Below are 24,306 nucleotides of genomic sequence, written 5' to 3' on the forward strand. Positions count from 1 at the left end.
GTGTTGGGAGGTCTTCACGCAGCAGAGGCTTGATAAAAAGGGCCACAGCTATTTTGACTATTTTAATTATGAAACAGGTAAGCCGTGGCACGATAAAAAGAAAATAACTTAATTAAACTGTCACTCACCCGTCTGATGTATTCCACAAATTAAGATGCACTGCATAACCCCAGAACACCTCCCAACACTTGAGAATTAACAATAGTGCAGAGCAAATACCTGCGGTCTTTTTCTTCCTAATGTTATTGCGGTCGCGCGAAGTTATGCCCTGCGTCACAAGACGAAGGAGGAATCCATTAAGAGATCTCGCACAGCAGCAGCGAACCGTGGTTCGGGAATCAGAATCAGTATTTATCCTGAAGGAATCCGATGAGCTATTAAGCTCTTTATCGCAGATGCCCAGTAGGGGCGGGTCTGAAAGTTACCAAAACGAACAATAAACCAACGAAAACGATTTGAGTGTAAAGTATAGCGAGGGCAAGCAAATTACAACAACAAATTAATTAATTAAAACTAAAATAGATTGTATTTTACCAGGTAAAGCCCCACTGAGCCATATAGTTATTATTTCAGAAGCGACCTGGCCACAAATAATGGCTCAACGAAGTGGCTTATTATCGCGTGGAAATGTATAGCAGCCAAACACTCTAAAACACATGTTTCGAAATGTGGAGGAAAAAAATCATTACTCCATTACAGGGAGAACATGCAAGCTCCAAATATACAGCAGGCGTCAGGGTCGGGATTGAACTCAAGACCTCCTGTATACCAGGCGAGGTAGCAAACATCACAGCCGCTCTCCTACAAACAGCCTCAAGTTGCCTTCTATCCTCCACACAAGAGAGGGCGCAATTTCCCCACACACTCTGCTACGTGAATGTCACGTGACGGTCAAACCAAATTATTTTTTCATTGGGCGATGGAACTTAGACAAGTTTCACTCTGTTAATTTGTTTTTCATGCGGCCATTTGCAAGCTGTCGGAAACCTCTGATTTAAAAACCTAAATCTCGGCATGGACTCTGGGCCCACCCGGCCACTTTACACGTTTAGCGATCGTCCAAGTGCAACGGGAGAAAAAAAATTGGCAGCCTCCCCGTTGGCGGTTGGCTCAATGGAGACGCTTCTCCACAGGGCAGCGATGCAGCTATGGGGGTCTTCATCTTTTCGTTCTCGAGAGCAAAACGCAGCCAGCCGAGGGCTACACAAACCTTTGCACACTAAACTGCAATCACGCTCAGCACGATACCGGTAACCAGGTCTAGGATACAAATAAATTCCTGCCACCCGAACACAGATGCCAATTCGCAGACTGTACCAGGTTCACACTGAAGACTGGTGGCACCCCTACGTGGGGAGCCTTCAATATCGAAGACAACGATTCGCATGCCGATTTAAAAAAAAAAAACTGGGTCGTAAAATTTTTGTTCAACAAAACTAGTGTTTTAAACGGTGCAGTCTCCAACTTGTGGTACGTGGAGAAAAAAAACCCAATGCCCTGCAACGTCGTCACCCGTTATAAATTTTTCACGCGAAGGCCACAACGCGCAGTGGTTATTATTCACCAATGTAGTGAGTATGATTTTGTTAACTGTGCTTGTGCACCACTGCCAACACAGCAGCAGCAGCGCACCAAATAATATTCTTCATCAAGAGATGATACTTGGCTTCTTAGGTTGCACAAGGCCACATCCTCAGAGCAGCAGCAGGAGCGTTTCCCAACCTGCAGTCCCGTGCCACCTGTTGTTCGTCTTCACGAAACACCATCCCTGTGTTATACGGCCCGTTGCACACCTATTTAGATTAGTCAATACAAAAGCGGGCTAATGATAACTTTTATAGCTTATAATTAACCGCGCACAAATCACGGCCTGGTTCCCCCGTGCCACCGGCGTGGACTTGCCCGCAGTGTGCTCCACACAGGCCGAGTGCGGAGGCAAGCGGGAGTTTGGTGGGTCGTGCAGATTTACAGAACTCTCCAGGTCCGCTGGAATGCGAGGTGGGGCCAGGCAGTACAGCAAAGTGGGTTTCGCGAACCCATCTGTGTGGACCTACGAGTCTTAGGTTCTCATGTGCACGTGGATCTTTCCCCAAGGGTAATCTGGACTTTCCTGGATAAACAGAGGTATAATTATTATTAGAAATGCATTACCTGGCGCTCTCTGTGCTCTACACACAACACCTGTAACGCTGTCGCTCGCACACACGTGGCGGGCGTTAAGGCCAAACCCATCGCCGAATTGGACTCATTTGCGCAATTTATCCAGGCGCCCACCCTAACGACTGCAGACAGTTTGTGTATCATCATAATCACCACATGAAGCTTGCCAATTAAAAAAAAAAACGATTCGGTAGCAGATCAGTCTGTGGGAACGAGTATTCTTTGACTCGACGATAAGTATTTAGAAGCGGAGGGGAGGGGCGGGGCGACGGAATTTTCAGTCAAAGAGCGCTCAGTCCCCTCCAGCCCCCCCCAAACGCTACGGCTCGGCACTGCACCGCGACTCTGTTTGGATAATTCGTTGCTGATATTCGCGCAGCCTCACGGCGGAATGTTCCGAACGAAATGGATCAATCACGGTCGTATCACGCGAGTTGCACCAACGCAACAAAACCCACAAACATCCCATGCCCGGCGGCGACTCTGGAAGGAACGTCACGGTTCGCCGGAGGCGTTCTGGGCATGCCGCACGTTTAATCGCACGTTTAATCGCGCGTTCTGGGCACACGCGTGCGAGATATTGCCCCAGGAATTCAGTGGCATATCAAGACTCTTACGCCCACGGGAACATCCACCGCATGAAGAGCTTGAAGGATGCGTGGTCTTGTTAAAAGGTGAAATAATTCCATGACGGTCGTAAAACGCGAACTCGGTTACGCAAATAAGCACAAAAAAACATCCTCTCAAACATTACCACGTTCGAATTATAACTTCCCATTTTTGGCATGCATCCCAACACCACCACCAGAGTCCACACGAGGAGCGCCTAAGCAGCCGCCAGTACCAACCGGTTGCCAATAGTGCCAGAGCTACCCACGGGAAACCCCCTCCGGACACAACCAAGATACCCCCCCCCCCCCACCAGAAACGACCGAGGTGGACCCCTCAAAATACCCACGTGCAAACCAGATGCCACCCAGCTCCCACCCAGAGAGCCTGGTATCTCAAAAAAAAATGACAGGTCCTGGGGATACCCAGGACAGGTGGAAACCCGCGCGGTCACTTGTGTCGCCCCCGCCACCAGTGGCTCCAGGTCCCTGTACCCCAGTTCAAGTGGCACGCGCCAGGCGCCCCCCACCGTCGCGACCGCCCCTCACCTCGTCGTGCAGCTCGGCGAGCGTGGGCCGCACCAGCTTGTCGCCCAGGTGCGAGCCGGCGTTGCGGTAGAAGTCGATGTGCGGCACGGCGTCGATGGTGTTGTGGCCGAACGTGCGCAGGTAGTAGGTGTTGGTGTGCGTGTCGTACGCGTGGTAGCTGCCCTCGCTGCGCGACGTCTCCCCGCCGGCCCCGCCGCCGCCCCCGCCGCTGCTGCTGCTGTTGCTGCGCGAGCGGCTGTTGACGAAGTTCACGCGGAAGCGCCCGGCCTTGCCGCCCTCCTCCTTGTGGCTCGGGTCGCTCAGGTTGCCGTGCGGCGGCTGCTTCTTCTGCTGCTGCTCCCCTCGCTCCTCCGGCCCGTCCTCGCGAGCTCCCTCCTGCGCTTCCTCCTGGGTGCCCGGCGGCTCCTGCGACCCCCGCTCCGGCTGCCCCCCGCCGTCCGCGGCGGCTGCGGCGGCGGCCGCGGCTGCGGCAGCGGCGGCGGCCGCCTCCTCCTCCACCACGTTCACTTGGAAGCGGCTGCCACCCAGGCCGCTGCTGGCTGCCAGCTGCAGGCTTGACATTTCACCCGAGGGTGGCTCCATTCTACCCGCTTCTCCCGTTCCTCTGTGAAGCTTCTACGCGGCGGGAGCTGCAGAGAACGGTGAGAGCAGGAGGGGGGGGGAAGACAGCAAGGGTTTACAGCGGCATAAAAACAGCGAGAGATCAACTTCACCAAAGGAGAGGTAAAGGCGTCAAACATGGCCTCACATCAAAACACACAGCTTACTTGCACATGCACCTAACTTTTTTTGCTATCATGGATCTGGCTCTGACATCTTTGCACTGCCTTTTTCGACTTGCATGTGTTTTTCACTGTTAGACTAAAACATGGAGCTTACTCGCACGTATACCCAACCTTTTCCGGCGCCTCTCGCACACCTCACATTTGCACCGTTCGATTTGTCCGTTTCGTTTCCGACCGCTAATATCTTGTTTGTTCGTTGGGCAACATTCTTTAAGGATGTTTTTGCCTTTTGCTTTTGTTGCTGCTGCTGCTGTGCTCACGCACCGCGGAACTCCTGTGTAAAATAGCCGGGCCACTCGCTAAACAGCGTCATTCGTTTAACAAATAAACGTAAACATCCGTGGCAGTCTTGGACCTGTGCTTCGAAGCGTGCAGACAAGTCGCACGCGCCCCGCCGTGTCGAGAGCGTACGTCCAGATCACCTTTCAGACGTGTGCATCTCTCTCAACACGTCCTGCGTCTGTACACGAGAACTCCTCTTATCTGCCACACCATTATAGGCATCTCCTATTATCCCAGGAAACTGCAGGGTACCCAAAAACTCCTATTACCCCATGGCCCTCTCCCTTCCTATAATCTGTGATTGTCCACAGCTTTTGCCATAAGTCTTTGCGAAAACGGCATCCTATTATCTGTAATAAAAATTCACGGACAAAAGTCCCCACGTGGAAAATTCATCCCGTTATCCGTGGGGTTAGGTCGCAAAAAAAATTAACTGGCAGATTAGGGGAGGAAATAAAATGCAAATAACTCCCACAGATAGTAGGATCCGTGATATTGGTCGTCCCCATATCACCGTCGCTAAGGGGAGTTCTCCTGTATCTGCATATCACTCTGCGAGTGGTCCATGTCTGTATGATCGTCATTATTGCCATTAGTATTTGTTAATTGAAATGTCACATCCCATGCGGCACAGCTCGACAAATCGGAACAAAGTGGTAACTTGAGATAATTAGCGTTACTCAGGAGGAAGAAGTGACGGCAGAGCAAATACAATTATTAAAAACGATGCGTTATGTACAACATAGACAACACAATGATGACAAAAGCTGATCGCCTGAACTGCACTTGAGACTCTCTGCTGTCAAATTCATTGAGCTACTCATGTACCACCTGCAAATACGTGTATTTCATGTGGTCTTTGAATGGATGAATTGTGGCTAAATTCATAAAATGTCGATGTGAGCTGTATCCAACCCAAAACCATGGGACAAAAACACCACAAATGTTTGTGTTTATGTGACTCTCGATCCGTGCGTGCAGCCGTCTCGACTGGTGCTTGTCCGAGTGGTGTGTGCATCTCGTCTATAGAGGCTCTATAAAACGTTGTTGATCCATGACACACCATGGGAAAGGGCGAGTGGTAGAATCCGTTGCCATTTAAGGGCAGATGAGCTGGGAAGAAGAAGGGATGCCAGGACGGAAGTCCCCAAAGAAGAACAAAGTGGAGGCTACGGCTCAAGATGAACAGCAGGAAGAAGGAGGAAGGAAGGAAGGAAGAAGTGCCAAGCAGGAATGGCCTGGGGATGAGAGGGAGGCTCATAAAGCAAAGCATTGAAAAAACAAACAAGCAAAAAACGTAATGATGAACAAAGCAAAGTGCCGACTACACCGATCATCTTCTTGTTTCCTCTGATCGTAAAAAAAAAGAGAGAGAGATGAACAGGGGGAACATAGACATGGAGTAGGGAGAGAGGGGGTAGAGAGAGAGGGGGAGGTATAGAGAGGGGGTAGAGAGAGAGGGGGTAGAGAGAGAGGGGGAGGTATAGAGAGGGGGTAGAGAGAGAGGGGGTAGAGAGAGAGGGAAAGGAGTAAGAAGGAGGAGAGCAGAGCGTGACATCTTTTATTTAAAAAGGGGGGGGGGGAGACATAAAGCAAAGCATTGAAAAAAACGAAATGATGAACGAAGCAAAGTGCCCACTACACCGACCATCTTCTTGTTTCCTCTGATCATAAACAAGAAGAGGGAGGCTGAGAAGGGAGGGAAGAGAGGGGCGAGAGAACGACGGAGCTAGCCGACGTGACCTGCACGGAGGAGCAAGCGTCTGCTTTCACAGGGGGTGGGGGGGGGTTGATTCAGTGGGGGTGGCCACACAGATTTCACGTGATTTACGAGGGGCTTGAGCCGCTGTAGATGGAGAGATTTGCATTTGGCTCAACTTCGATCAGGAACAGTGCGGAATGGCTGTGATTTATGTTCGAACACCGCCTCGCAATTCACCTCGCCATGTTTTGAACTTTCATTTGCGGAAAGCTTTTTCTTGGTCCTTTCGGTAAAGTCGCGTAGAAGGGAAATAATAAAATTATAAAAATAAAACATAAAATTCTCACGACGTTTCGGCCACAACACAAGCAGCCGTCCTCAGGTGAAGAAAAAGAGCTGTCTGAAAGACAGCGCTCCAATGAACACCGCTAAGCTTGGCAGCGTATCTTAAGCTGGGTGGGTGGAGGAGAGCGCCTTGACAAAGGAGTTTACATATCAACAGAAGAATTTTGCATTGATTAAGCTGTGTTAATGTGAGATAATTAGCAGGATGTTAAAGTCATAAATTAGCATGTCAGAACCAAGAAGATGAATCCCTGCAGTCACGAAAGTTTAAAATCGAAAAATTTGCGTAAAGCTGTTGACACGATTTCAGGAGTAAAGTAGTATAGGGTGCAACACAGCATTCGTGTTGACAGTCATGCATTGAGTGATTGGTGCCTTCAGCTAACGATCACGACCGCGAGCCAGCCCTGGCAGAGGAAATATCGAGTGGGAAATGAAGCCCTGGAATTCAGTTACAAACCCACGTAGATTTGAAGTTTTCGTGACTGCAGGGATCCATACTCTTTGGTTCTTTCGGTAAAGTCACGAAGGTATAAAAAATAGAATTTATTTTATTTATAACATTTATTTCAATTTTTTATGAAATTTATTTAATTTTTTTCTAAAATACAATAAAAAATAAAATACAATTATTTTTTTCAATAATCCACTTTGGGGAGAAGGGTAATTCCATTGGCCATACTTCACCTCGCTGGTCAATACGCATTGGTGTGGACGGAGAGCTGACAGGGGGGCATAGAAGTACAACAACGCAACAACGAATGTAGCTGTTCTGACAACCACTTAGCCCCGCAAGCCATATGACGACTAAAGTCTGGCAGTCACTCACTTAAGCGCTATCCAAGCCCAATTCCTGGTTAGTTTCCAGAGCTCTGTTTATGTATCTACCGGTCTTTTACATGAATAACAAACAAACAAAACAAGAATTCCACAAAAAATTGTGGGCCTTGAAATAATAACTATATAATTAATCAGAGACGTTTCGGGCAATGCCCCTTCATATCATGCGTCGCCGATTTTATTTATTTCAAGGCCAAAGTGTTGAGTGGTGGTGGTTTTTATTGTTGTTGTCTGTGCTTGTGTACCGCTGCCAACGCAGAAGCAGCAGCATCACCAAATCATTCGCCTTGTACAGAGAGAGAGAGTACAGCCCAGAGCTGTACTCCCTCTCTCTCTACACGTGGTCTACCGCCGACCTCGTGTGTATGTCTGTAGCTGTTTGCCAACGTCGTGTACACGCACACCTACCTACTACACACACACACTAAAGTGTGTGTACACGCACCTACCTACTACTACACACACACCTACCTACTACACACACACACCTACCTACTACACACACACACCTACCTACTACACACACACACCTACCTACTACACACACACACACACACCTACCTACTACACACACACACACACACCTACCTACTACACACACACACACACACACCTACCTACTACACACACACACACCTACCTACTACTACTACACACACACACGTGTGTGTACACGCACACCTACCTACTACACACACACACACCTACCTCCTACTACACACACACACACCTACCTCCTACTACACACACACACACCTACCTCCTACTACACACACACACACACCTACCTCCTACTACACACACACACACACCTACCTCCTACTACACACACACACACACCTACCTCCTACTACACACACACACACACCTACCTCCTACTACACACACACACACCTACCTCCTACTACACACACACACACCTACCTCCTACTACACACACACACACCTACCTCCTACTACACACACACACCTACCTCCTACTACACACACACACCTACCTCCTACTACACACACACACACCTACCTCCTACTACACACACACACCTACCTCCTATTACACACACACACCTACCTCCTACTACACACGTGTGTACACGCACACCTACCTACTACACACACACACAAAAGTGTGTGTACACGCACCTACCTACTACTACACACACCTACCTACTACACACGCACACCTACCTCCTACTACACACACCTACCTACTACACACACACACACGTGTGTACACGCACACCTACCTACTATACACACACACAAAAGTGTGTGTACACGCACCTACCTCCTACTACACACACACCTACCTACTAGGCTACTACACACACACCTACCTCCTACTACACACACACACGTGTGCACACGCACACCTACCTACTACACACACACAGACGTGTGTGTACACGCACCTACCTACTACTACACACACACCTACGTGTGTGTACATGCACCTACCTACTACTACACACACACCTACCTACTACACACACACCTACCTACTACACACACACCTACCTACTACTACACACACACACCTACCTACTACTACACACACACACACACCTACCTACTACACACACACACCTACGTGTGTGTACACGCACCTACCTACTACACACACACCTACGTGTGTGTACACGCACCTACCTACTACATACACACCTACGTGTGTGTACACGCCCCTACATACTACTACACACACACACACCTACCTATTACACACACACACCTACCTACTACACACACACACACACCTACCTCCTACTACACACACCTACCTACTACACTAACACACACGTGTGTGTACAAGCACATACTGTACCTACTACACACACGTGTGTGTTCACACACCTACCTACTCACACACGTGTGTGTACAACCACATACTGTACCTACTACACACACACACGTGTTCACACACATACCTACTCACACACGTGTGTGTACAAGCACATACTGTACCTACTACACACACGTGTGTGTTCACACACCTACCTACTCACACACGTGTGTGTACAACCACATACTGTACCTACTACACACACACACGTGTTCACACACATACCTACTCACACACGTGTGTGTACAAGCACATACTGTACCTACTACACACACACACGTGTGTTCACACACCTACCTACTCAACACACACACACGTGTTCACACACACACGTGCACACGTGTGTTCACACACCTACCTACTACACACACTGTGTTTACACATCTATCTACTACTACACACACACACTTGTGTGTGTTCACACACCTACCTACTACACACACACGTGTGTGTTCACACACCGACGAACCCGGCGATTTGAAACCCGGCGAACCAGAGTTTGAATCCTGCGCACAGCCAACATCGGCGACGCAGATCTGAGTTCCCCCCCTAGGTCGACTCAGCCTTTAATGATACGTACCTCGTGCGTTGTGCACAAACATCGGCACTGCGGAGTCAGAGGAGGCCTGCAGTGTGGCACTTGCCCCAGCAGTCTTTTAAAGGCTACCCGGGGGATCTTTGTCTTGTCTTTGCATTGTACGGGTGGGGGTGGGGTACAGCAGCAGCAACCCCCATTCTTCACCTGAAGACGGCTGCTTGCGTTGTAGCCGAAACGTCGTGAAAATTATTTCATTTTATTATGTTTTATTTTTATTATTTTATTACTTCCCTTCTACGTGACTTTACCGAAAGAACCAAGAAGATCAACCCCCACTATTGTACCGCCCCTCTCACCGCATTCGCCGGCCCGCACTGACCAGAGTGGTGAAGTATGGTCACAGATGTACCCCCCCCCCCCCCCAAGGTAGTCGTGGCACGGGGAGGCCCTCATCCAGCAGTGGATTGACTAACGTGCATGTTACACGGTAGTCTAGCACTGTGTGTGTGTCTGTATGTACGTGTGCGTGTGTCTGTATGTACGTGTGTGTGTCTGTATGTACGCATGTCTCTGTATGTACGCATGTGTCTGTATGTACGTGTGCGTGTGTCTGTATGTATGCGTGTGCGTGTGTCTGTATGTATGCGTGTGTCTATGTACGTATGTGTGTCTGTATGTACGTGTGTGCGTGTCTGTATGTACGTGTGTATGTATGTACGTGTGTACGTGTCTGCATGTACGTGTGTGTCTGTATGTACGTGTGTATTGTGTCTGTACGTACGTGTGTGTCTGTATGTGTGTGTGTATGTATGTGTGTGTGTCTGTATGTGTGTGTGTGTGTGTATGTATGTGTGTGTGTCTGTATGTATGTGTGTGTGTCTGTATGTATGTGTGTGTCTGTATGTATGTGTGTGTGTCTGTATGTATGTATGTATGCGCGTCTAACGTACATTGTACGGCCTTTTTGTCAATCCATTGCTGGATGAGGGCCTCCGCCCCCCCCCCCCTCCAAGTCGTGTGGTTTATGACCATACTTCACCACTCTGGTCAGTACGGTTTGGCTAACGCGAGGGCCATAGCAGTACAGTACAGCAGCATGCTGTATACAGTACACAAGTCTGTGTGTGCGTCGTGCAAGCAGATTACTATGCACGTACTGTATACGACTGCTTATGTAAGTCTATAAATGTGTATATAATTGTGTGTGTAAGTGTGTGACTGTGTGTGTCTATGTAAGTCTATAACTGTGTGTGTCTATGTAAGGCTATAAACGTGTGTGTGTCTATGTAAGGCTATGACTGTGTGTGTGTCTATGTAAGTCTATGACTGTGTGTCTATGTAAGTCTGTGACTGTGTGTGTGTGTCTATGTAAGTCTGTGACTGTGTGTGTGTGTCTATGTAAGTCTATAACTGTGTGTGTGTGTCTATGTAAGTCTGTGACTGTGTGTGTGTATGTAAGTCTAAATGTGTGTGTGTCTATGTAAGGCTATGACTGTGTGTGTGTCTATGTAAGTCTATGACTGTGTGTCTATGTAAGTCTGTGACTGTGCGTGTGTGTCTATGTAAGTCTGTGACTGTGTGTGTGTGTCTATGTAAGTCTATAACTGTGTGTGTGTGTCTATGTAAGTCTGTGACTGTGTGTGTGTATGTAAGTCTAAATGTGTGTGTGTCTATGTAAGTCTATGACTGTGTGTCTATGTAAGTCTGTGACTGCGTGTGTGTCTATGTAAGTCTGTGACTGTGTGTCTATGTAAGTTTAGTGGGGAGCGGTGGTGCAGCGGTTAGCGCTACGCTGCACTACGAATCCGGCGATCCGGGTTCGATTCCCGCTCACGGCCAACACCGCCAGTGACGATTATCTGAACCGGTCCCGGGCCTCCCCTAGGTCGACTCAGCCTCAAATGAGTACCCGGTGCGGTGTGTAAACATCGCCACTGGGGAGACAAAGGCGGCCGGGCGTGGTGTTGGCCACCCACCCCACGCCCTCGTGTGCCACAGTGCCGGCCTCTATAGGTGCTCGCTGACAGCACTTGCCCCAGCAGTCTGTTAAGGCTACACGGGGGATCTTTGTCTTTGTGCGCGCGGGTCTACGCGTTTCACGTGTGCGTCCACGTGTCTCTCTACGTGTGTGTTGCGGTGTGATGTGTGTCTGTATGTATGATGTGTGTGTGTTGCGGTGTGATGTGTGTGTGTGTGTTGCGGTGTGATGTGTGTCTGTCTGTATGATGTGTGTGTGTTGCGGTGTGATGTGTGTCTGTCTGTATGATGTGTGTGTGTTGCGGTGTGATGTGTGTCTGTCTGTATGATGTGTGTGTGTTGCGGTGTGATGTGTGTGTATTGTCTATTATGCGTGTGTCTGTATGTATGTGTCTGTCTGTATGATGTGTCTGTATGTCTGTATGATGTGTCTGTATGTCTGTATGATGTGTGTATGTACGATGTATGTGTCTGTCTGTATGTATGATGTGTGTGTGTCTGTCTGTATGATGTCTGTCTGTATGTATGATGTGTCTGTATGTATGTGTGTATGTATGATATGTGTGTCTGTCTGTATGATGTCTGTCTGTATGTATGATGTGTCTGTATGTATGATGTGTGTATGTATGATATGTGTGTCTGTCTGTATGTCTGTCTGTATGTATGATGTGTCTGTATGTATGATGTGTGTATGTATGATATGTGTGTCTGTCTGTATGATGTCTGTCTGTATGTATGATGTGTCTGTATGTATGATGTGTGTATGTATGATATGTGTGTCTGTCTGTATGATGTCTGTCTGTATGTATGATGTGTCTGTATGTATGTATGATGTGTGTATGTATGATGTGTGTGTCTGTCTGTATGTCTGTCTGTATGGATGTGTCTGTATGTATGTATGATGTGTGTATGTATGATGTGTGTGTCTGTCTGTATGTCTGTCTGTATGGATGTGTCTGTATGTATGTATGATGTGTGTATGTATGATGTGTGTGTCTGCAGGCACCCACCTCTCTCTACGGCCTCTCCCTCTCACCCTCTTCCCGCCGTCTTCTTCTTATTACAGCAACAACAATACTACGAATGATAGACGCCTTCACACACAACCTCCCCCACCACCACCGCCACCCACCCACACCCCACTGATGAATGAGAAACGTCTCTCTCTGCAGCCGCAGGCCGCTTACCCCGCCAGCTGTGAGCAGCTGCAGCAGCTACAGCAGCTACAGCTACACCTGCAGCTACTACAGCTACAACACCTACAGCAGCTACAGCTACACCTGCAGCTACTACAGCAGCTACTACGGCGGCAGCTACAGCCCGAATGAGGCGCAGCAGCCGCCCGCCTCCCCCTCTTTATTGCGGCTCCTCTGCGTGACGCGAGAGGCTCTCGACTCGCTGTGGGCGGCGACCAGGAGCCCAACCCGGGGGGGGGGGGGGCATCTGTCCCCCCCCCACCCATCACCCCCCACCCATCACCCCCCCACCCCCTCACCCCCCCACCCATCACCCCCCACCCATCACCCCCCACCCCCTCATCCCCCCACCCATCACCCCCCACCCATCACCCCCCCACCCATCACCCCCCACCCCCTCATCCCCCCACCCATCACCCCCCACCCATCACCCCCCCCACCCATCACCCCCCCCACCCCCTCATCCCCCCACCCATCACCCCCCCACCCATCACCCCCCACACCCTCACCCCCCCACCCATCACCCCCCACCCATCACCCCCCACCCCCTCATCCCCCCACCCATCACCCCCCACCCCCTCATCCCCCACCCATCACCCCCCCCCACCCCCTGACCCCCTGACCCCCCACACCACCCCCCCCACACTACCCCTCACCCCCCCACACCCCCCTCACCCCCCCACATCACCCCCCACACCATCCCCTCCTCACCCCCTGACCCCCCACACCACCCCCCCCACACTACCCCCCACCCCCCCACACCACCCCCACCCCCCTCACCCCCCCACATCACCCCCCACACCATCCCCTCCTCACCCCCCGACCCCCCTCACCCCCGCCCCACCTCGAGTCACGGGCGAAGGCCTCCAGCCAGCGGCACCAACCTCCTGCTTCCTTCTCCGCGTCAGACCCGAGCAGATGCTTAAGCGCTCGTCCGAGCCGTCACCATCGCCGCCTTCACGGCGCCCGTGGCGTTAAACAGCGGCAGCAGCAGCAGCAGAAACAGCAGCAGCGGCGTCGTTGTCGTCGTTATTCACGATCCAGGCGGCGCGTGGCGCTGTGGGGGCTGCGACCCTCGGTGGCGAATTCGTCTCCAACGGGCGAACTGGAAACTCGCGCGTGGCCCGGGGTCTACGTTGGCGCACACACGTGCGTGTGTACACGTGCGTGTGTACACGTGCGTGTGTACACGTGCGTGTGTACACGTGCGTGTGTACACGTGCGTGTGTACACGTGCGTGTGTACACGTGCGTGTGTACACGTGCGTGTGTACACGTGCGTGTGTACACGTGCGTGTGTACACGTGCGTGTGTACACGTGCGTGTGTACACGTGCGTGAGCGGTCGTTGCAGCGGGTTAGCGCGCTGCGCTACGGACCCGGGCGGCCCGAGTTCGATTCACGGTCAACACCGGTGACGATTATCTGAACCTGTTCCTGGGCCTCCCCTAGGTCGACTCGGCCTCAATGAGTGCCTGGTGCGGTGTGTAAACATCACCAATAGAGGGACAAAGGCGGCCGGACGTGGTGCTGGCCACCCACCCCCTCTCGTGTCCCGTGCCGGCCTGCATAGGTGCTCACAAAGAGCACTTGCCCCAACACTCTGTTAGGGCTATACGGGGATCTTTATCTTTCACAGCCAACAGTGGTCAACCCACTGCTGGATGAGCCCAATAAACATGGGACGTCGTAACCATTGGACCACGTTAACGACGAACGACTCCCCTCATCCACAACGTGCGCGGGCAGAGGGAAAGTTGCCGGGCTGGTTGGTGGACGATGGGACGAGTTGCCGTGAAGTTGTTTTGCGCGCTGCATTGTGGGCCCGCTCACGGCTAACACCAGTGGCGAGTGATATCTGAACCCCACCCCGAACTCACCCCATAAACAACCCGCACTGAGCCAGCAGCGTGAAGTACGGCCGAACAGTTGTCTGCTTTGCTGGTGACCTTCATCCAATCGTGGAGTTTGGCAAATGTTTTCCAATTATATCATAAATTGGAATCAATATTCGATTGTCAATGGGTTAGAGAACGCGTGCAGGTGGTCTCAAGAAGGTGCACGTGGGGTAGAGAATCTCTGTAACTTACATAGACATCATATTGACCTTCATCAATGGATTGGCAAAAAGGTCGTCTGTATAAGGTTACGAATTGCAGCGTGAGAGCGGTCACAGGGATAACAACACGCGACCCCGCAGAGGTGAATGTCACCCAACTTTCGCCTGCAAGGTCAACATTTTCCATGAGCAGCACACGAACACGTGATACGCAGGTACACACAACAAAGGTACACACACGCACACACAAAGACGCACACGCCACAATTACACAATCAACAAGCAGTTGCCACTCACAAATCCGCCGGTATGAAGCCATCTGCGATCCAACAAACAAGGCCCCGTGCCAATTTAAATAAAATCACGATCACCTGGTGAAGCGGGCAACGTTTTATTTTTAACCTGATAAAAGCATACGTCGCGTGTTTAACATTTTCGGGATTAAATTTGCCAGGTAGAGAGAGGGCCCTCTGTAAAGTCTACTCGGAGAATATTATTTCGTGCCGTTGCAGTCGGTTTGTAAGGCAGTAAAGTATTTAAAAAATGTCCCGGGCCAATGCATTCCATACGTGACCTTTATTTCACCTTTGCGTGATGCCCTCCGATGTCTTCAACGACCTCGGCTTATGCAACCGAGGCTTTCGTTCCATTATTTCTCAAGGGACACCTGGAAATTTTTGATTGCGCGGGACAACCGGGCGCTCGTTGCTACCGCCAACAGCAGCAGCAGCAGCAGGAGCCTCGTCCATCGAGGAGATGGAGCGATTAAATCGCAATACCGTGCGCTCGTACTAAACAGGATTCTCACATCAATGTTAATTAAGTAAATTGATTTTAGCATTTCTTAATTATTATGCCGAGTTTATGTTGTACCAGTTATGTTGATGCTTTTGCTGTGTTTTGTACAGTTCATCGATGAACGCCCCTATTTAAATATACTTATTATAATTATAATCCCAGGGTCCTGAGAGATGGTGACGGCTCAGAGATGCCTTCTTTCATCCAGCAGTGGAATGAGCATGACTGATGCCGACGACGATAACTACATTGAACAATTAAACACACCTCATTGCCAGCCATTAATCTATCTTCTGTTGGATCAAGGCTTCTCCAAGCCGTTTTCATCTCTCACGGGGCATGCAAACCAGCAACCCAAGTTCAACATATACACATTGTTTAATCGTACATTAAGGGAAATCAATTTGTCCAATAACCAATTAAGGTATCAATTAACAGCTGTCCAATACAAATTGTCCACTCACGTCGGTCGTGGGAGTCGGTGCTCGAGGCCAATTATGGCATTAACGTGAACAAGTTGCACTCATTTTGATCTTAAGTGATAATTAACATTCTGCATCCTGCGTAAGAACTGTATGTAGCAAACTCGTGAAATGTCGCGCGCTATCGTTCGGGTCTGCAGGCGCACTCACAAAGTGCATCAAGTAGCGTTGGAGATGCGCAAGCTTGGAATGAGATCGAGAGACAGAGAGTCGAGGAACCACGTGGGTTATTAGATAGCGCACTTTAATGGCATCGCTCAAACTGGGAATACAAGTCAGTGGGGCTTGGGCATGACCCGTCACGACCGATGGTCGAGAGATAGTAACGGAGTGGCGGCCAAGGAATGGGACAGAAAGTCCACAGAGGAAGGTGGAGATGGAGCCATCAATTGAACTCGCGTGCAAGCTACTCGGGGTGGATTGTTAACGTCGCAGAGGCGTGAGACATGACCGACAGCTTGGAGAGGGCCTTCAACAACATCATCATCATCATCCAGCAGTGGATTGCGAAAAGGGCTGTTACAAAATGTAACAACTCTGGCGACCCGAGTTGGATTCCCGGCGCACGGCTACAATCAGTGGAAACTTGATAAACGTTAGAACCGGTGTACTCACAATGCCCCCCCCCATCACTGGTCAGCGCGGCTGGAGTTTCGTCACAAACAGCCCCCATTCGCCACTAAGTGGCGGTGACGTCACCACGGCGCTTGTGCCAGGCCATGTGCACGTTGAGGCCAGTCTCGTCACACAACCCGCACGACCCGCACGGCGTGGGGAGGGGGGGGTTACCTTCACCCACCAGTGCCAACAGTCGTGTCAGTGGAGTGCCCTTGGCGAGGTGTTACTCACCCAGAGGGATTCATTTGTCACTGAATTTTGTTGTTTCGGGTCGCTGGTAGACCGGGAGGTCTAGCACGCGACAACCGCAGCAATGAGGTGTATACTGGATGTGGTGTGCAGGGTGCCCAACTCATTTCCGGGTCGCATATACGCGGAAAGACCCGGCGAAATCTCCGTTCCTATAGAACTGGATGCTGTTGCTGTGGTGTAATGCAATCCAGAAGTCGCCCGCTCAATCTCCCAGAATGCAAACAAATAAGTAATATTAAAAAAAAATGTTTTTAAAAACACGCTTTAATGAAATGTACCGTACGAGTAATGGCAGAACTCCACGACTCCATGAAGTGGCCCCAAAGCTTGCCATAACGTAAGGGGCCGTGGTGATTTACAGCCAACGTTAGTTGAGCGTGGATAATTAGACCCAAGCCGAAACATAATATATAAAAAATAATGTTTACAAATATTCTTTGTTTATTTTTTTTTATAGAATAGAGTATTGTCATCAGTATGACATAAGTATACCAAGTTTGCAGTCGATACCACATTGGGAAGTGGGTTAAAATTGAGTTACAAGATTTGAGGATACGACAACAACAACAGAGGTAAATAAAATCGTGTAATAAAAACATACTCTGATAATAGATGCATTGCCTTTGAAACTGATTGGTCCACACCAGAGACAGCCTTCTTTCGAGCCTAGTCTCAAACGGTGTTAAACCAGAGGCTCGAAAGAAATCTGTCTCTGGTTGTGGACTAATCAGTTTCAAAGACAATGCATATATTATCAGAGTATTTTTTTGTTTGTATTCTGACCACAAGTATTGTGGTTAATGCAAACATTATTCCTTGTAAAAGGTTTCAGTTTGGTTGCTTTAACATCTTAACACCTGTTTTGTTGCCAGAAAAAAGGGGAAAACCTATTATCACATTTTAACCACCCAGCAATATGAAATGGTTGCGTCAACAGCCCCCCCCCCCCACAGCTCGCTCTCGGGGGGGGGGGGGCTGGCTGTTTCACGCGACTTGTGAGCTTCGTTATCGAGGCAACTTCTGTTGACAGTTAAGGTTGACTTGTCGACCTTTTGTGTTCCCGCGACTTATTCGAACTGATAAGTTTCAGAAACAACACGTCTGCGACTTCCATGAAGTATTGCTTCGAGAAGCTTGGTGGAGTTTTTTTATGATTTCGCGACTAAACGCAACTTATGGAAATGATGTAGGTTGGATGATTTTTTTTTAAATCGCAGCTTGAACACGAATATGCATTCTATTTAGCTCGACTTTTATCTAACTTTTTTTTACGATTCTACTTCAAGCTTTTAAGCAAATCCAACGTTATAAACGACAACCAATCGACCTGTCAACTTAAAAAAAACTTACTTGACCTTCAAACTCTTCAATGTAATGGACTTTAAACCCACATTTTTTAACGACTCAACTTTTAAACTCTACCAACTTCTGGAAAAGCGGCTGCCGTAGAAGCGATGCTTCTTGCGAGTCAACGAGACTTGTGTGTGTTTTTTGTCTTCTTTGTTGTGATCTCCTGAACCGTCGGACCCTTTGTCACTGTTGGTGGGGGACGGGCGGGGGGGTGCTGGATGGGGGGTCAGTTTGCCCGGAATGGGGGGCACGTGCTTCCTCTGCGTTGTGCCCAGTCACGTGACGGTGCAGTCCGGGTCGGGCAGCGATCCGCCAACTCTTCGCGGGAGAACACCGCCTGCGATGGGTCGAGTCAGTGGAAGGGATTTAAGTCACGAGTGCCTAGCGATAGCGTTTAGTTCGTATGAGTGGCTGATCGGTTAGTTGGTTAGTGTTGAGCGTTGGGCTAATACTACTGGCTGGTTGGCTGGTTCGGGTTAATTTCAATAGTTGGCACTTGTGAGTGCTGTTGACTAGTTGTTTAATATTATGGTTAATGTCAATAATAGTGGCTGGTTGGTGAGTGTACACGTGGTTGGTTGGCTACATGGCTAGTGTTCAGGTACTGGTAGGAACCACTTGGTTCCACCAGCCCACAGGGGATTATTGCGTCCGTCCGTCGTGCATCCAAAAATGGGAGGGGTGGGGCTGGCTGGAGAGGGTGGGGAGGGGCTGGGTGGGGGTGGGAGGGGTGGGGCTGGGTGGGGAGGGGCTGGTCACCCCGTGGTGCCCTTATAAAACTCAACGTTTAACCTATTCACGCTGGTTTGTGCCCGCCCTCACAGTCGGCCATATTTGCGGAATACACCACGCCGCCGTTGACCCTGGCCATTGACCGAGCAACCCAACGTTCCTACCAGCTCCCTCCGCAGGAATGTGTTTAAGGCTTGTACTAGTGGTCGGTTCGCGAGTTGGTTAGTGTTGGGTGTATGACTACAGTACTAGTGACTGCTTGGTTATGTGGTTAGGGTTAGGACGAGTACTAGTGGCTGGTGAGGTGGTTCGGGTTTAGGCTATTTGTAGTTAAGGGTAGTAACTCAGTCGAGTGCGACTATCTCGACTCGATAACGTTCAGTGATCACATCCAGTGTGATCACACGAAACACCACGCATCACGATACATTTAGTTTTCTGAATTTATTTTGACCAATTCACAGCTCTGAGAATCTTTAATAATAAAAATGTCGGTGTCGCTGTGATGTGACGAACATTCACTCTCAGCGTTAGAGCAGTGGCCGTGAAGTGCTGGACTCCGCTGTGTGGATGTCCCTCAAAAGTAGTTGTGAGTATCCACTTCCGTGGGCTGTTTTCTAACACGGGGGGGGGGGGGGGGGTTCACTGCTCTCTAAAGAGTTCCGAACGCGTTCCGCCTTCTCGTGACAGGAGGAGCAATAAATAGCACAAACCGGAATAACATCTGGAGGAAAATACCAACTAATGTTTTAAAATGACAGTGAAAACCCACGTAATGCGATGATGTATGGCTTGGCTTGTTAGGCCGATGCAGGTGTAGCTCCACAGCGTTACAGTTTGGACATTTGACATGGAACCGAAATTCACAGCCCGAGTTAGGTGACATAAACAATTAATCATCCCGGCAATGCGATAAATTGTCGCGATTTAGGGTCATGATTTATAGATATTATATTGTCTTTACCGTCTCGCTTGTACTATGCGTCACGTTTTGATCGCATTCTATCCTGTTATTGCTACAGTATAAAGGAACAGACGTATGCATTGCATAAATTAGCATTTAATTAACCGTCAGACGTGCGATTCGATGCAGTGACGTGGGGCACGAGATTCCAAGTTGGTTGCCAATGGTTCACAGATTACACGTGGATAAGATTCAACAAGTCACCCGATTCCATTCGAAGAGGCGTGTTCACAAGCACATTGGACGTGACCACGGGTCAAGGCGATTTGGACTTGAAAAATGTTTGGATGACATTTTCAGTCGGTTTCAGTGCCTTGAGTTTCGGCGCCATCTGGTGATACCGGTAAGTAACTACACTTGCAACAGATATTCGGCGTGGCGATTCAGAGTGGGCGATCATTCTGGCCCCTTGGGTCACGTACACGACCCACAACTTCCATCTCACACGGCCCGTGACCCCGTGGACCTCCCACTTCTAAATGGCTCACAAACGATATGTATCCCGTCACCGCACGCATCATAACCGCACTAAAAAGGGGCCACATTTTTCCACCTGGCAAGTTTCTAATCACTTGTCACTCCCCGCGAGGGCTTCTCGCAGTGGCATGTGACCGATGTTGATGGACGTTCCGTTCGGCCCTCGGTGAGAAATATTCCCCCACCCCCCACACATGAAAGGGCGACCAGCTGAGAAAGTGTCAGTCGGCTATGCTGACAGCGGCTGTCCTCACGCGACCATCAAATCAAGTCAAGCAGAACCCCCCCCCCCCCATTCCAAAAAGAATTACCCAAAAATACAAACCTGTGGGTTATTAAAGCAAAACATTTTCTTAGCAGCCTTGCTTAAAAATGATTCGACTCACCTGGTAAACACAGCAACATTGCCATATACTGTAAACGTATCAAAATACCTATTGAAAGTTATTGAGACTCAGTAAGGGTTTCCTAGGTAAATATATTTTATTCTAGATTTGAAGCTTTCGTGACTGCAAGGAATCATATTCTTAGGTTTATTCGGTAAAGTCACGTAGGTAAAACATCAAAATTAATAAAAAATAAAATAAAATAAAGATCACGACGTTTCGGAGGCAACACAAGTCTCCGTCATCAGGTGGGACCGTCACAGCCAGATTAGCTGCATCAAGTGAGGCAATGATTCAAGATGTAATCCCTTAAAAGCAAGTTGAGGGGGGAGGAGAGGGGGGGGCTCATCAGAATGTGGTAGCCAATGAATGGAACGTATCGGGAGGGAGGGGGGCGGGGGTCAAAGACAGCAAGCGACTACTGCTGCACACGCCAATGCGTTGGCGTGTGCAGCAGTAGTCGCTTGCGCACAATCGCGTCCACGCCGTCGCCCATCTTTTTGGCCCCGCCCCCCTCCCCCTCCCGATGCGTTGTACGTGGCACTCCGTGCCGTCTTTGACCCCCGCCCCCCTCCCTCCCGATACGTTCCATTCATTGGCTACCACATTCTGATGAGCCCCCCCCTCTCCTCCCCCCTGAACTTGCTTTTAAGGGATTACATCATGAATCATTGCCTCACTTGATGCAGCTAATCTGGCTGTGACGGTCCCACCTGATGACGGAGACTTGTGTTGCCTCCGAAACGTCGTGATCTTTGTTTTATTTTATTTTTATTAATTTTGATGTTTTACCTACGTGACTTTACCGAAAAAATCTAAAAATATATTTTATGTCATTTTCATAAATATACCCAAGTTTCATGAGTTACTGTTATCTTATCTGATATATACTGTATCGATTTATATACCATCTTGTTCCAACAACAATTATACAATTGCACGTAAGATAGTGGTTGAAAGAATGGGTTATTAAAAGTGGTGTAATTATCGTGACAGAACAGGCAGGGAGTGATAGTTTTTTTCCCTTTTATCTGGCAACAAAACTGACACCTTTTTTTTACAAGGAGTCATGTTTGCATTGACCACAATACCTGCTGTCGGAATGCAAACAAAAAACACAACTCTGATAATGATATGCAATGTCCTTGAAATTGATTGGTCCACACCCGAGACAGCTTTTCTTAGAGCCTCGTCTCATATGGTGTTGGACCAGATGACGCCAAAAGGCGCACAAAAAAACCCAATTATGATATTTTGCTACTGGCAAAGGAGGTTCCAATGGTGTAAAGTGGTTAAGAAGGGGTTGGGGTAGTGAGAGGTAGTGAAAGGGGATTGGGGTAGTGATGGGAGTTGGGGTACTGATAGGGATTGGGGTCAGCTTGGTCGTAGCTGGGGGGCAGGAAGTAGCAGTAGATTGGCTCGGCCAGGGGTCGTAGCCGCATGCAGCTCTTTAAGGACTGCTTCATGATGTTATGTATTAAGGACCGTTTCGTATTCGCATTGCATTGAAATAGCATGCGAATACCGAATTCGAAGTCTCTTCTCGTTATTTTGGTTGCCGACCCCGGGGCCAGGGAGAAGAGGTGTGGTTTAAAGGAGGAACGTCAGCAGGTTAGTGAAGATGAGTGTTTGATTAGGGAAGGCTCGACTTGAATGGGCAGGGCATGTGTTAAGAGACAAAGCTGCCGCAATGAGAGGGGCTATGAGATGGAAGGTTGCCTTGGGACGAGAGGTGATGGCGGACGCGACTCGAGAAAGGGCAGAGATAAACTTCATAAGACAATTTGAGCAGCCAGTCCTATGCATTGGCACTTTTAAGAATTCAAATGATCACAAAATGTGCTTCATTAAAATGTATTCAGCTGGCACCTTGATTCAAATAATCTAAAATGTCACGTTATGAAAGTGTAATTGGGTTCATTCTAGATTTGAAGCTTTCGTGACTGCAAGGATCCATACTCTTTGGTTCTTTCCGTAAAGTCACGTAGGTAACATTTATATGTTTTACCTCCGTGACTTTACCGCAAGAACCAAAGAGTATGTAATTGGGTTGCCACGTTAATGAGTTGAGTTTCATGACTGCCCACATCCACTCGTGGAAAGTTAAACGCTTCACAGACCAGATACCACACAAGCCACTCGAGTTTCACTTGACACGAGAAAACTACACATCGAATAAAGGGATAACTCTACAGTATTTGCTTTTCTGGAATCTTTATATTATTGGGTCTTTCGGTAAAGTCACGTAGATAGGTTCAAAGAAAATAACAAAAAACTACGTTTTGATCGCAACACAAGCAATCGTATGAGAATAGGTTTTCCCCTTTTTTATGGCAAAAAACAGGTGTTAAGATGTTAAAACACCAAACTGGAAACTTTTACAATCATGTCTGCATTAACCACAAAACTTGCTGTCAGAATGCAAACAAAAAACACTGATATTTGCATTGTCTTTGAAACTGATTGGTCCACACCAGACAGGTTTCTTGGGAGCCTCGTCTCAAACGGTGTTAGACCAGAGGACGCGAAAAGGCGTACAGCACAAAGCACTATCAGAGTCATGAGAGCTCGGGGTGAGCAGCTACATCATGGGACCTCCAAGCAATCGTCAGATTATTTTTTCTCCTGATGACGATTGCTTGTGCTGCGATCGAAACGTCGTAAGTTTTTGTAAATTTGTTTTTCTTTGAACCTATCTACGTGACTTTACCGAAAGACCCAAGAATATGAATTCCTGCTTCTTAGGTTTTTTCGGTAAAGTCACGTAGGTAAAAAAATTAAAAGTAAAATAAAACAAAATAAAAAATCACGACGTTTCGGAAGCAACACAAGCCTCCGTCTTCAGGTGGAACCGTCACAGCCACGACAGCTGTATCAAGTAAATGAGAGATCACAAGAAATACCACCCCGTATATATAATGGTTGAGGGGGGAAGGGCCGTTCCTGGCCCTTTACTTGATACAGCTGTCGTGGCTGTGACGGTTCCACCTGAAGACGGAGGCTTGTGTTGCTTCCGAAACGTCGTGATTTTTTACTGTTTTATTTAACTTTAATTTAAATTTTTTACCTACGTGACTTTACCGAAAAAACCTAAGAATATGAATCCTTGCAGTCACGAAAGCTTCAAATCTAGAATTAATTCCTGCATTCACGAAAGCTTTAAGTCAAGATTTCTGGAATCTGTTTAAGAAACTATATTTACAAGTTCATACATCAACCCATACCTTTGATGTATCCAATACTTGCCATCATTCTAAAATATGAAATGCCCCCAAGGCATGCTAACATGCCACCAAACACGATGATGGTTGGTTATTCAAACGTGATCCTAATAAAGTGTGCGGCATGTAGACTCCACTGCGAGA

The 24,306-nt window shown here is 48.7% G+C and overlaps 1 protein-coding gene across 4 annotated transcripts in view; it reads right to left on the minus strand.

The window, feature by feature from the left end:
- Positions 1–13,731, minus strand: part of LOC144945971 (solute carrier family 12 member 1-like) — a 131,937-nt gene extending 118,206 nt beyond the window's left edge. For 3 of the 4 annotated variants that reach the window (XM_078874663.1, XM_078874660.1, XM_078874661.1), the window contains exons 1-2: positions 12,640–12,965; positions 3,318–3,946 (exon numbers count right to left, since the gene is read on the minus strand). In XM_078874663.1, coding sequence (XP_078730789.1) covers positions 3,318–3,899 — 582 coding nt within the window. In that variant the 5' untranslated portion in view covers positions 3,900–3,946; positions 12,640–12,965. Of the gene's footprint in view, positions 1–3,317; positions 3,947–12,639; positions 12,966–13,658 lie in introns of those variants that run through there. The other variant, XM_078874662.1, reaches the window with a different exon arrangement.
- Positions 13,732–24,306: the final 10,575 nt, after the last annotated feature.

This window comes from Lampetra fluviatilis, chromosome 39 (assembly GCF_964198595.1).
Source record: "Lampetra fluviatilis chromosome 39, kcLamFluv1.1, whole genome shotgun sequence".
NCBI lineage: Eukaryota > Metazoa > Chordata > Hyperoartia > Petromyzontiformes > Petromyzontidae > Lampetra > Lampetra fluviatilis.